The sequence below is a fragment of the Amblyomma maculatum genome, chromosome 2 (assembly GCF_055883805.1).
Source record: "Amblyomma maculatum isolate TAMU_Amacu chromosome 2, ASM5588380v1, whole genome shotgun sequence".
Taxonomy (NCBI): domain Eukaryota; kingdom Metazoa; phylum Arthropoda; class Arachnida; order Ixodida; family Ixodidae; genus Amblyomma; species Amblyomma maculatum.
The window spans coordinates 212,415,780-212,429,103 of record NC_139345.1 but is presented as its reverse complement, the minus strand read 5'-3'; the positions used below and the strand labels follow the sequence as shown (position 1 = coordinate 212,429,103).

At 47.4% G+C, this 13,324-nt stretch overlaps 1 protein-coding gene and 1 pseudogene across 11 annotated transcripts in view; both read right to left on the bottom strand.

Annotated features, from left to right (window-relative positions):
• TppII (Tripeptidyl-peptidase II) overlaps nucleotides 1-13,324 on the bottom strand; it is a 160,202-nt gene that overhangs the window by 77,513 nt on the left and 69,365 nt on the right. For all 11 annotated transcript variants that reach the window (XM_084595703.1, XM_084595704.1, XM_084595705.1 and 8 more), the window contains exons 13-15: nucleotides 10,393-10,573; nucleotides 2,873-3,030; nucleotides 408-484 (exon numbers count right to left, since the gene is read on the bottom strand). In XM_084595703.1, coding sequence (XP_084451829.1) covers nucleotides 408-484; nucleotides 2,873-3,030; nucleotides 10,393-10,573 — 416 coding nt within the window. The remainder of the gene's footprint in view (nucleotides 1-407; nucleotides 485-2,872; nucleotides 3,031-10,392; nucleotides 10,574-13,324) is intronic.
• Nucleotides 12,749-13,219, bottom strand: LOC146201239 (malate dehydrogenase, mitochondrial pseudogene; annotated as a pseudogene).

Genomic DNA, 13,324 nt, shown 5'->3' with positions numbered 1-13,324 from the left:
CTGAACAGTCTTGAATAAGACAGGCCACATCCAGGTTTGACCGGCACAGCGAGTGGTCGTCAAAACAGCCCAGTTCTAGCCAGAACTGCAAAGCCCCTTCTGTCACTAGGTAAAAACCATTTGCCAATGCAAATGTTGGAAACTGGTAGGCTACACTGTCCAACCTGGCCTCTTGATAGATCTCGTGCCATGTGAATATGCTCTTGGGAACACCCGTTGTCTACATTGTTCTGATAACTAAACATTAAAAACCATAGTGCTAATCCACTGTTCCACAGAACTGATGAGAGACAACACTTTTAACTTGATTCCCTCTTGTTGCCATGAAATTTTGTTGCAAGGTGCCATCGCTTGACCAAGATCTACGAAAATAAGAGCAAAATTGTGCCAAAATCCTCACTACTCACGGCCTGGATTTGACAACGCAGATGGGAATCTCGAAGACAGGGCCCTTGTCTGGACAGGCAGTGTCAAACGCCCTCACCTGCACACATAGAGGAGGATGGCAACCCTGGCAAGCACCCAAACACAGGCACAGTTACCCCGCTGTGGTGGTGCAATGGGTAAGGTGCTTGACAGCTGTGCCTACGGATGCAGGATCAAATCCTGGAGGCAAAAATCAAGGCACCCGTGTGCTGTATGATGTCAGTGTGCGTTTGAGAACCCCAGGTGATCTAAATTTCTACAGTCCTCCACAACCGTCTCCCACAGGCCTGAGTCACTTTAGTACATTAAACCCCGCAAAACAAACCAGTTACCTTTGAGCCAAAGCACAAACTGTGCCATCTGTGCACCAATCAGCACCCGTTCCCCTCCTCCTCCTCCTCCCCACGTGCTTCCCAGTGACGGAAGCAATTTTTAACCTGAGCATTTCGAACATCTGACGGAAGGCAGTAGTGAGTTGAAGGCATATGACTGACCATCTTTGAAAGAGGTTTTGTAGCAGACACTTCAGTAGTAGCTGTTTAATAGTAAAATACCTTAAAGACCATAAGAAAAAATTCAGGTGCAGCAAAATTTGTTTTATGACGTAGCAAGTTCACATGCTCCCTATGATCAAAGTAAAGTAAAAAAAGAATTATGGGGGATGCCTAAGCACTACCCCTGAGGGTATGATGAGATAGCGTAGGCTACCACCTCCCATATAAAGCCCCAAACTAACCAAGGCGCAACGAAGTGCCTGCGTGCCAAAATGCCAGCACTAGATGATTGTACCAGATGACTGTACCAGATTTTCAATGAACAGGGCCTCCCCTATCGCATTAAAAAAAAAAGAGAGAAAAGATTTTGCCAAACAAGGAGTGATTTTTATTCAGGGTGAAAAGTAAACAAGATACATAAAAATCATCATCGGCATGACTATACCCACTGCAGGGCGAAGGCCTCTCCCAAATTTCTCCAATTAACCCGGTTCTGTGTTAGCTGCATCCACTTTGACCCTGCGAACTTCTTAACCTCATCTGCCCACCTAACTTTCTGCCGCCCCCTGCTACGCTTTCCTTCCCTTGGAATCCAGTTTGTTACCCTCAGCGACCATAGGTTATCCTCTCTTCGCACTACATGTACTGCCCATGCCCATTTCTTCTTCTTGATTTCCACTAGAATGTCAGTAACCTCAGTTATTTCTTTGACCCACTCTGCACGCTTCCTATCTCTTAATGTTACCCCTACCATTTTTCATTCCATAGCCCTCTGAGTTGTCCTCAACTTAAGTAGAACTTTCTTGGTTAGCCTCCATGTTTCAGTCCCATAGGTGAGTACAAGTAACATGCAACTGTTGTATACTTTCCTCTTGAGCAATACCGGTAAGCTGCTAGTCATAATCTGCGAGTGCTTGCCAAATGTGCTCCATCCCAATCTTATTCTTCTAGTTATTTCCTTTTCATGGTCCGGATCTGCGGTTACTACCTGACCTAAGTAGACATATTCGCCTACTACTTCCTTAGAATCATAAAAATATGGTATCATTTTGGTTTATATTCTGCCCTGTCCTGTTAAGTCCTCATGCAAAAATTGCACACAAGGAAAACAGATGTAGCGAAAAATTGCGGCCTTTTTACAACTTCATTATAACCAGGTTTAAATGTAGAGGTCCATTGCTGCAGTGAGCGAACGCATGAAAATGAAACAGGGGACAGTGTCTATTGGCCGTGCTTGACGGGCTAGCTTCTGCTTTCATGTGCTTCTTATCCTAGGTGGCCCAAGAGAGGAAAATTTGGCAGGGTGAAACCTATGCGGCTGCCCAACCCACTATACTCTGCAAGCTGTGCTTCTGCACACTCTGTATATCAAGCGGGAATAGTCCGGACACCTGTTCACATTCTTCCGCATGGTTCCCAGCAAACTGGCAGCTGGTCCTGTCCACAAGGAGAATGTGGGCATGGCAGGTTTCAACAACTCAACCGATTTCTTTCGTGAACTGCTTTCATGAAGTCAAGAGGTTTTCACATATTTGTTCGATACTTTGAGCAGAAATCGTCCGGCAAGATTCTAATCAAAAACTAGATTTCATTCACCAACTAGTCAGAATGTCAAATATTTGCGTGCTCCCATTTTCTTTGTCAGTGTCGTGGAAGAACCATGCAGTCAGCATTTGAAACTTCCAGGTTCAACTTAACTTTTGATCGGGAAAGTTTCTCAACATTTTGGCACAGACACAGAGAAAAAGCAGGTAAAAACTCTAAGTACAATTTACGATCTGGCACAGTTTAGCCCAACTAGTGTCCCACCACCGACTGCTAGCCGAAAACAATAAAAGACGGCCATTACGAGGCATCCTGCTATAAAACCTGGCCTCATTGCCAAGGGAGCTGTTCAAGGGCAAGTTAAAACGACTACTGTGTTGCCTGACTAGGTGGGTGACTGCACTTACCGCGCTGTAGTAGCAACCCGGTGACAGGCCCCCCGGATCCACCCGAAGGGAGATGGAACGCGAGGTGTAGGTCATGCTCAGCAGTGCAGGGGCAGACACCCAGGCCGCGTCACACACCAAGCTCAGGTGCAGCTCAAAGGCAATCTTGCACTGCGGGTCTGCACACATGCACTTCCCAGTTAGCAGCATCAGAGGTCACACTTTGCACACCGGCCCTGCCCTTCTATGCCATAACGGCATGTTGTATGGCAAGAACAGCCACCCTCGTCAGTTGCACACAGACGAGTGCCAGCCCATACAGCTGCCTTTTCAACCATGCTTACACCTGATCGGAGTGCTGCTTTCAATGTGCTGAACTCTTTAGCAAACAGAACAAACTGGACACGGACAAAAATACTGTAGGAGTGAGCGAGTATTTGAAATTTCAAATTGTTTCTGAATATTATTTGCTATTCAATTTACACTGCACTTTCACTATTCAAATTATTCATGAGTAGTTTAAATAGTGAAGTTCTTAAAATACTTAAACTTTCACAAATTAATGATTTTTTTTATTGACCTAAGTAGCAAAACAATTAAACATCTTGCCCCTGAGCTTGATCTTTTCTCAGAGAAACAGCTGCTAGCATGCAACAAAAGCCTGCATTGTATAATGCACTGACAGCCATCCAGAGATGACACTTAACTGTGCTGAGGACGATACTGTGAACAGATTTACAATGACCACACAGCATGGTACATGTGCATACACCTATAAGTAACATACAAACAATGTAAAAAATTTAGAGCCCAAGGATTTTGAGTCTGAGCCATGTAATGCAGCTCCTGCAACATTCTTGGAAGGCCTGCCTGCTGAACGGGGCAGGAGCGAAAATTCCTACTTGCAGAAACAACACTGGGGATGGCTCTCAGAAGTAAATCCCTTGACCTCCAAACTTTTGACAAGGAGTGTACACATAATAGCACATTAGCAGGACGAGCAATAGAGGTCAAAGGCAACAACAGTGAGTGCCTTTCACACTTTCTATGCAGGTATGTGGCCACATTCTACCGCACATTACTGAATGTGCAGTAGAAGTAGGCGTTAGGATAGCTAGAGAGGATACCGGTAAGCTGTCTAAGGAGACGAAAGATTTGATTAAGAAACGCCAGAGTATGAAAGCTTCCAATCCAACAGACCAGATTGAATTGGCCGAGATATCAAAGCTAATCAATAAGCGCAAGGTGGCCAATATAAGGAAGTATATCATGGAGAAAATTGAGCATGCTGTAAAGAACGGGGGAAGCCTTAAAGCAGTAAAGAATAAATTGGGTATAGGCAAAAACCAGATGTATGCGATAAGGGACAAGGAGGGCAACGTCATCACGAATATGGACAAGATAGTCAAAGTAGCCGAGGAGTTCTATACAAATCTCTACAGTAGCCAAAGTAGTCAGGACTGTAATGAGATTGGCGGTAGGGACAAACATTCAGACGTTCCACCAGTGATGAAGGACGAGGTCAAGAAAGTATTAGAAACTATGAAAAGGGGGAAATCAGCTGGAGAGGATCAGATAACTACGGATTTGCTGGAGGACCGTGGGGATATCGTGTTAGAAAAACTGGCCACCTTGTATACGCAGTGCCTGGTGTCATCGACGGTACCGGAACCATGGAAGAATGCAAACATTATCCTCATTCATACGAAAGGGGACTCTAAGGACCTTAAAAATTACAGACCAATCAGCTTACTGTCTGTTACGTATAAGGTATTTACTAAGGTAATCGCTAATAGAATCAGGACAACCTTAGACTTCAATCAAGCAAAGGATCAAGCAGGGTTTCTACTCTACTATCGATCATATGCATACCATCAATCAGGTGATAGAAAAATGCTCGGAATATAACCAGCCCTTATACATAGCATTCACTGATTACGAAAAAGCATTTGACTCAGTTGAAACCTCGGCGGTGATGCAGGCATTGTGAAATCAGGGGGCAGATGAGCCGTACGTGAAAGTTCTGGAAGATATATATAGTGGCTGCAAGAAAGTAACAAAATTCCCATAATGAAAGGTCTTAGGCAAGTGGACATGATCTCCCCAGTACTATTCACAGCTTGCTTAGAGGAAGTACTCAGAGACTTGGAATGGGAGCAGTTAGGGATAAGGGTAGATGGAGAATACCTCAGTAATCTGCGATTCACTGATGACATTGCCTTGCTAAGCAACTCGGGGGATGAACTGCAAATAATGATTGATGACCTAGACAGGAAAAGTAGAAATGTAGGCTTGAAAATCAATATGCAGAAGACTAAGGTAATGTTCAACAGCCTCGGGAAGGAACAGCAGTTTACATTAGGTAGCGAAGTACTGGAAGTAGTAGGCGAATATGTCTACTTAGGACAGGTAGTAACCGCAGATCCGGACCATGAAAAGGAAAGAACAAGAAGAATAAGATTGGGATGGAGCGCATTTGGCAAGCACTCACAGATTATGACTAGCAGCTTATCGGTATCCCTCAAGAGGAAAGTATACAACAATTTCATCTTACCTGTACTCACCTATGGGGCTGAAACGTGGAGGCTAACCAAGAAAGTTCTGCTTAAGTTAAGGACAACCCAGAGGGCTATGGAACGAAAAATGTTAGGGATAACACTAAGAAATAGGAAGCGTGCAGAGTGGGTCAGAGAAATAACTCAAGTTACCGACATTCTGTTGGAAATTAAGAAGAAGAAATGGGCATGGGCGGGACATGTAGTGCGAAGAGAGGATAACCGATAGTCGCTTAGGGTAACAAATTGGATTCCAAGGGAAGGAAAGCGTAGCAGGGGGCGGCAGAAAGTTAGGTGGGCGGATGAGGTTAAGAAGTTCGCAGGGGTGAAATGAATGCAGCTAGCACAGAACTGGGCTAAGTGGAGAAATATGGAAGAGGCCTTCGCCCTGCAGTGGGTATAGTCAGGATGATGATGATGATGATGTGGCCAGGCTAACTAGACAATGCAAATGGCAAACCGAACTGCAAATAGCCCTGTGGTTTTAGCCTATCCTGGTGTGAATCATGCTTTGAAAGTTGGCACAGATACCAACTTGAAGCCTTCACACGCACAACCTACTGCTGGTCTGTGAAAGAGACCGCCACTGCCAGCAAGCCAAGCAAACTTGCATTTGTAAAGTTCGTTGGCAGAACTGATTTGCATATGTATATACAGTAAAAGCTCATTATTCAAACTTCACGGGACCATGAAAAAGTTCGAATTATCTAAAGTTTGAATTAACGAATGGCTTTGAAAGAACTGACAACCTTATGCATTATGGTAAATCTATCCTATTTACTCCGTAACGAACCCACTCACATAATGAACCCACCCACCTCCGATTTTAGCCTAAGAATTAAAAAAACAATTTGTCAGTCATCACTGCATCCCTTAGTTTCACGCCGTCATGGTCCACCACGATGCATTTCTTGGCAGTGCGCCAAGATGCTGGGCAGCGATAACATCACTGTGTGTTTACAACATCAGGGTGTGTTTACCTTTTGATGTTGGCTCTAGCATGGGCAGGAGCAAACTTGGCAGAGTGCCAGCGTTTGTCCGGCTGTGCAAGCCTCATTTTCAGTATGTTTGCTTCATCATGCCATCCATGCACGCCATGGGTGACCATGGCAGAGCAAACGCCTTTTGAAGCAAACGATGGTCATGATCACGGCTGATCCGCATGTTTTCGTTGACGACTGATAGGTTGGAAGGATGGAAGACTCTCACAAAAAATAACAAGGTTTTCCCGCATAGCCTGTAGTGCCCGTCTGAAGTGATAGCCTTATCCATATTTTCAAATTAATAGGGCTCGAATTAAAAAGTATTCAATTGCGAGTTTCGGAGGTTGCACAGAAGGGAGCAGGCAGCCGCTGTCGAGGCCACCAACCCCGCCGGCGGCAGCTCCGGCCACCGAGCAGGTCATGGCGCCATTTAGACTTTACCCGCTCTTGCATTCGTGCATCCCCATTTTGAACGTGCGCAGCCTCTAACTATACTGAGGTATCTTTTTTTGCCATGTGCTGCGCACCAAGCCGGCCAGACGCGGTGGCGCATAGTTCGAATTATCCGTAACAAACTGACTCGCGTTCGAATTAAGGCTTTTTTTTTTGCAATTTCTACGGCCGGACCAAATAGTGTTTTGAATTATCCGAAAATTCAAATTATAGAGGTTCGAATTAACGAGCTTTCACTGTGTGTGTGTGTTGCGTGCGCAGCTGCATCCTGCTAAAACGAAATCGGTGGGGCATACGCAAAATTTTGTTGTCAAGAATTTACAGACAACTTGACCAAAACAAAATTTATTTCCAGAAGTCCGTAAGCTTCGTCTGCTTGCGTTTCACTGCCAGCAGCGGCATCACGCGACTCTCCCACTGTTAAGAGATCCATCGCAACGTCGTCATCGTGAGAGCCAAGCAACTTCCTAATAACCTCGAAGGCATTTATCACCTGCGACGAGGTTGCTAAGGTGGGTGAATCCTGGGCGGAGTCGTCTTCAGCATCGGACAGCGGCTCTTCCGGCTCGCCAACACTTTTAATGATGTCCTCATTACTTAGCTCTTCGTAGACAAGCACATCCACGTCGAGGAAATCGTCTATTTCGATATCGCCAGGGACGTTTCCTGCATGAGGAATTTCCAGGCTGTACTGCTCCCCAGAGTCGACGATGATGGAGAGTCATATTCCGCAGCTGTAGCTGCGCTGGTCTCCTGGTCAACAAAAACAGCCTGCTGGAAGCAGTTGTAGATCAAGGTGGATCGGGTCACGTTCCACGCAGCAGCCATCATCTGAAGAGCCGTGAATAGGTCCACCTTTGTTTCCCTGCCAGTTTCAAGGTTTAAGAGAATCCGCTGAATCAGCCTCTCCCGATAAGCGCACTTCATGCTTCGGAAGATGCCTTGATCCAGCGGCTGAATGATTGAAGTGCAGTTCGGTGGGAAAAATCGCACTTCGACGCTTGACAGTTTGATGTCGTCAATGCGGTGGGCAGAACAATTGTCCAAGAGCAAACAAACCCTTTGGTTCTGCATGCTTATGTCGCGGTTAAATGCTGCAAGCCAGTCCGCAAATATGGTACGGGTCATCCACAACTGCCCATTAGTGACATACTAGACGGGAAGGCTTCTGTTTCCCTTGAAGCAGCTCGGTTTGGCACTTTTGCCAATAACTAATGGGGGATGCTTGTCCTATCCATCCATGTTTGAGCACAGCAGCACAGTCACCCTTTTCTTGCTGTGCTTGCCACCCTGGCAAGCACAGTGTCCTCGCTAAAAGCATCTCGTAAAAGATGCCCGTCTCGTCCATGTTGTAAATATCAGACAGCACATAGCCGTTCATAATATCAGCCATGTTGTCTACCACCCATTCCAATGCACCGCCAGTGTCTGCGGAACTTGCTTCACTGTACAGAACTTTTTCCACGATGTTGTGCCTCGCTTTGAAGCGACTGAGCTAACCTGTGCTGGCCTAATACCCCAGTCACACGGCAGTTCTCCAAGGTATTTACTGCAAAGGAGGTTTAATGCATTAAAGAAGCAAAGCTAAAAAGGAGAAGCGGTGCAGCTACATGGCAAGTGCAAGAAGATAGATAACGATGGTGATGATAATTCAAGCATTCTCTGTGAGCGCCATCTGTCGAGCAGCAATCACAACGGCTGTCAACCGCTGCGCTTGAAATGGCACAAGTAACAGCTACCAAGATTGAAGTAGACGATATCTTTCAGCTTAAGTCAAAAGTGACCAAGACTGCCTTTATGTTAGTAAAAGTAACCAACTCATTAATAAAGAAAGATTCTGAAGGTTTAAAGAGGATTTTTAGTAACACAAGCTTTTCTTTTTTCCTGACCACGTATGTCGATGCGGCTGCTGAAAACATTCGAAGTCTTCTATCAACACCTTTTTAAATTTTCAAATTAAAAAACAAAATTTTAATTCATTGAAATGCAAAGTTAACGCATATGTAGAATCAATTAGCTTAAATATAATATTAAAAATTATATTTGTGTCAACTTTCTTGTTTCTACATTGTTTTTTCTGCCCGCTCAGTGGCGCTCAAGTTTGGACTGCTCCTTTACGCAGCTGAAGGCCACCGACAGACGCCTTCCCCGCTACGGGTCTTTACCGCAAAGGGCTCATGACTTTGCCGTGTAGCTGCACGTCAACAGCCTTTGGAGCAAAGAGCCTTAGTTCTCAAGGCCTTACAAGTACCCGTGTAACAGGGGTATTAGTCATCCAGGCCTAGCAAACAGGCATAATTAAAGGCCTTCTGCTGAACAACGCTTTCGCTAAACTGGATGTTCTTGGCTCGCATTTTGACGAACCAGGCGTAGACAGCCTTATCAAGCCCTCGTATGTGGGCTGCGTCACCTTCTTGTGTTGAGCTGAAGTGCCCGACGCAAGTGCCTTGCCAATACCTTTTTTTACTCTTTAGTATCGTTGACAACAAACTCTGCGCGATGCCAAAATCTGCGGCAATATTCGCCTTCTTCCCGCTTTGGTGATAAGCGCTTTTTCTTCTAGCGAAAAAAACTTCGCTTCTTCGCTAGCGGTGACATCCTAGGAAGTTAGCAGCGACCATCAGAGACGAGACGAGACGAGACTACGCCGAACAATGCACTCACGAGCGACGAGAACAAAAAAAGAAAAATGGTGATGCAGAGTGGACTTCTTCCTGCACCGCTTTTCAGCCCACCTCACTTTCTTTTTTTCTCTCTGACAGGGCAGGAAGCTCCGCCAACCAGTCCCACCATGACCAGTCCTCAGCCTGCCTTAAACGCGCTCGGTTCCTAGCAGACGACACCGCCAAAGACGCTAGCAGATGATGTCATATTTACGCACTGGCGCATTTTACACATGCTTTCGTGCAGCCCCTCCTTGCTTGGAGGCCGCGAACACATGCCAGCCAACACTGCTCGCACGTGATCATAACGTGCTTTCCTGCTTGGCAGGAAACCGCGAGCACGGTGACCATGACCGCGAGCTGCATCAATCGAAGAAGCCCAGCAAAGGCAAGGGCGAATTAGTTTTTTTACATGGAGAATGGAGCCAATGAGTAGGGCGTGATGCCACTTCAAAAATCACGTCGGCATTTGCAGGAAAGAAAAAAGCAAACGAGCGGTGCACGCAAGGAGGATGTGCGATATTGGGTGCGCCCCCCCACCCCCCTCCCCCAGCGGTCTGCGATGGAAAAAAAAATAAACGGCGGGAACGAGAAAGTCGCTCTCCAGCACAGAGCACTCACCCGCGAAAATTCGCAAAAGCAATTCATAGAAGCGAACATGTGCTCGAAAAATACGCCATTTTTGAGGATATTTTAATGCAAAATACTTTGCATGCAAACTGTATAGCTGCACAGCAAGTGTACGGCTAATCTGAATGACCCTCGAGGTTCAATCCTTGTTTCCAACTATCTCATAAGTTCACGGCTACTGAATTCACGACTACTGAATTCACGACAACCGAAAAATCAATAGAAAGGGGCCACTGAATGAAAGCCAAGGGACGCACCAGCACGCTCCTCGTTGAGCAACACTGGCTCGATGGTGACAGTGTGGACGCTCGGCTTGGTCGTGTGCTGGGGCTCCCGCAGGTACAGGCCCCGGCGGTTGAGGCCGCAGCTCACCCGGAAGCGCATCTGCCGCTCAGGTCCCTGGCCGTGCTGCAGCAGGTGCTCAAAAGCACGGTCCACCTGCACAGCACCCGTCATCCTCAGGTGAGGGCCACTTCAGCACCTTGAGGCATCAACAGCCTGGGCAGTTTCCTTCTGTCCACTAGCTGGCATGGCTAAGAAATACATAATTCATGGTAGCCCTTTGCCCACCTCCTCCATTACTGATCCACCTGATATTTCTGCCCCAGTCGGGAGCCTTTACAGAGACTAACCATGCTGCCACCACCATAAATGCACTCATTTGCTTCTGCGGCCATCAGATTCTCAATAAATGACTCACTTCTATACTGTTGCAAGGTCAGTTTGAATTTCCCGCCTTCAAGCCTTGTAAATCTGGAAACACTCCACATGCACTTTCTTTTCTACTTCCCACATGCAGTCTCTCTTGTCGCGTGCTTTCTCTCTCTCTAACATCTCCCTCCTACAGGAGTTTCATCTTACTTGGGTACCTTTGTTTTTTCCGACTGCGCTGTACAATTGAGGCAGCACCATGTTTTTACGAGTTGTGAAATGCCTAGATAAAGTTTTATTTTCCTTGTGTTCGCAACCTGTTGTCTATCTGAGAAGTGGCTGCAGCCCAAACACGTGCCACAGAATAAGAATAGTCAAAACTCTATCACGAAGTCGGCTTCTCGCTTGCTCTTCAAAACCACCCAGATATCGCCGGTCGGCTGGTTGGTTCCACTCTTGAAAGTTTCACCACTTCACATCGCAGTCACGGACGAAATGGCATCTCCAGACCACAAGTCGCCCCTTGCTCACGTGAATCCACGAGCTTTGAAAAAACAGCAAGCTCTCAGCAGTCATGGCATTCGTGATGGTCAAAGCGCTCAGCCACCTACCAAGCATGCTCACCACCAGAGCAAGTGCATCTCTAAGAAAGAAGTCTCTGTGATTCAGGAAAGAGCAAAACTCGAAGAGCAAGAAAAAAGCACAGCTGCGGCAATCGAGTGCAAGAAAGCCAAGCTGGGCCCGTATTCAGACTTTGCGTCGTTATCGAAGTGTCGCTATCTCACGTGACCTCAAGTCATCTGATTGGTCGAAACGACCGAATCGGGTGTTGCCGCTACGGAACCGGAAGAGGTGGCAACATCATGTTCTGGCGTTTCCACCAGTCAGATGACTCGGGGTCGGAGAGATAGCGACACTTTCGGTAACAACGATAACGACAAAGTACGGGCCCTGGACACAGAGTTTGTCAAACATCTGAAGACCGCGCTCAAGGTACATACTTGGAATTACGCTTGACCAGGCTCACGCCGACAATAGCTCATGCCCGCAATCGCAGCATGACGGTGGGGAACACTGCGTCTCTCAACGCCTCTGAGGCACATGAAGGCCACGCTCCATGCACACTAAGCGCTCGCAACCAAGGGGTCAGGCAGAACTTTGTGCATCCGCAAGAGGACGAAGGTAACGCTCCTGAACTGACTGCCATGGCAAAGTATCCGATTCGATATGATCTTGTAAGTACCGCAATTACGAAGTCTGACAACTGCCCCAGAAACTACCAATCATAAAAATCTACATTCAAGGGAATAACATATACTCTCGAAGTCAAGTCAAGTGAAGAACTTGATCTTCTCGTAAAGTGGCTTGCGAAGCGGTGGCCTTGTGGTAGAGCATCCACCTCGCAATCGGGAGGTACGGGGGTTCGATCCCCAGTGTCGCCGGGTACCCACCAGTTCACCCTAGAAGAGCCGAGCACCAGGCCGGGGGAAATCTTGTACCCACTGGAAACTGGTGGGTACCCGGCGACACTGGGGATCGAACCCCCGTACTTCCCGATTGCGAGGTGGATGCTCTACCACAAGGCCACCTCTGGCGCCTGGCCACCGCGGGTGCCAGGCCGGGGGACGCTTGTACTCATTTTTACTGGTGGATGCCCGGCGGCGAGTTTCAAACGAACCACCTCCTGCAGCAGAGACGGACGCCCTAACCACTAGGCCACGACTGCGGACTTTTCATAGCTGTATGCTACTGGTGCTAAGGCTCAGAGGGAGAGCCAAGAAGAACATGAACCACCTTTGCAGGTTGCAAGGTTGTTCGAAACTAGGTTTGGCCCACCAGGGGCGCAGCGGGGTTTACGGAGCTTCTCCCAAGCGAATACCCCTAGGAAAGCCGAGCGCCAGGCCGAGAGACGCTTGTACCCATTTTTATAGGTGGGTACCACAAGGCCACCGCTTCGGTCTTGGCTGATGAGCACCTCTACACACATGTCTTCACAAACTCCTCCCTCTTCTGGATGTTCTTCTTCAGCTTTGGCAGAGCAAGCTTGACAAGCTCCGATTCGTATGATGACAGCTTGCCGAGGCCAAGGTTCTTTGCTACGCCATTTTTGCCGAGGAGAAGAGGGGTTGGGAAGTATGTGGCTTCAGTCTCTAAAGACTTGATAAATGCACATTCCACTACTCCTTCCTTTCCTTGAATGGCAGAAATAAGTGAGAAAATGAATCTGGCTCCAGCGAATGCCATGGACAGCGTAGCTGAACCAGCACCAACCTTGGCCTGGACCACCTCGGTGCCAGCCTCCTGGATGCGCTTGGCAAGTGCCTCCAGCTTGGGCTGTGGGAAGCACACCGAAGGCGGGGCTTGGGACAGCAGTGGCACAATGGTGACACCAGAGTGGCCGCCCACCACCTGAGTCATTGGGCTATGCACATGGACAACACCAAGGCCGGGCTCAAGATAGCCTGGGAGAGAGCTGCCCAGAAATTAGAGGCCATCTTCAGGAGGGTTTCAAACATTTTCAGACTGTCCGACAAAGGC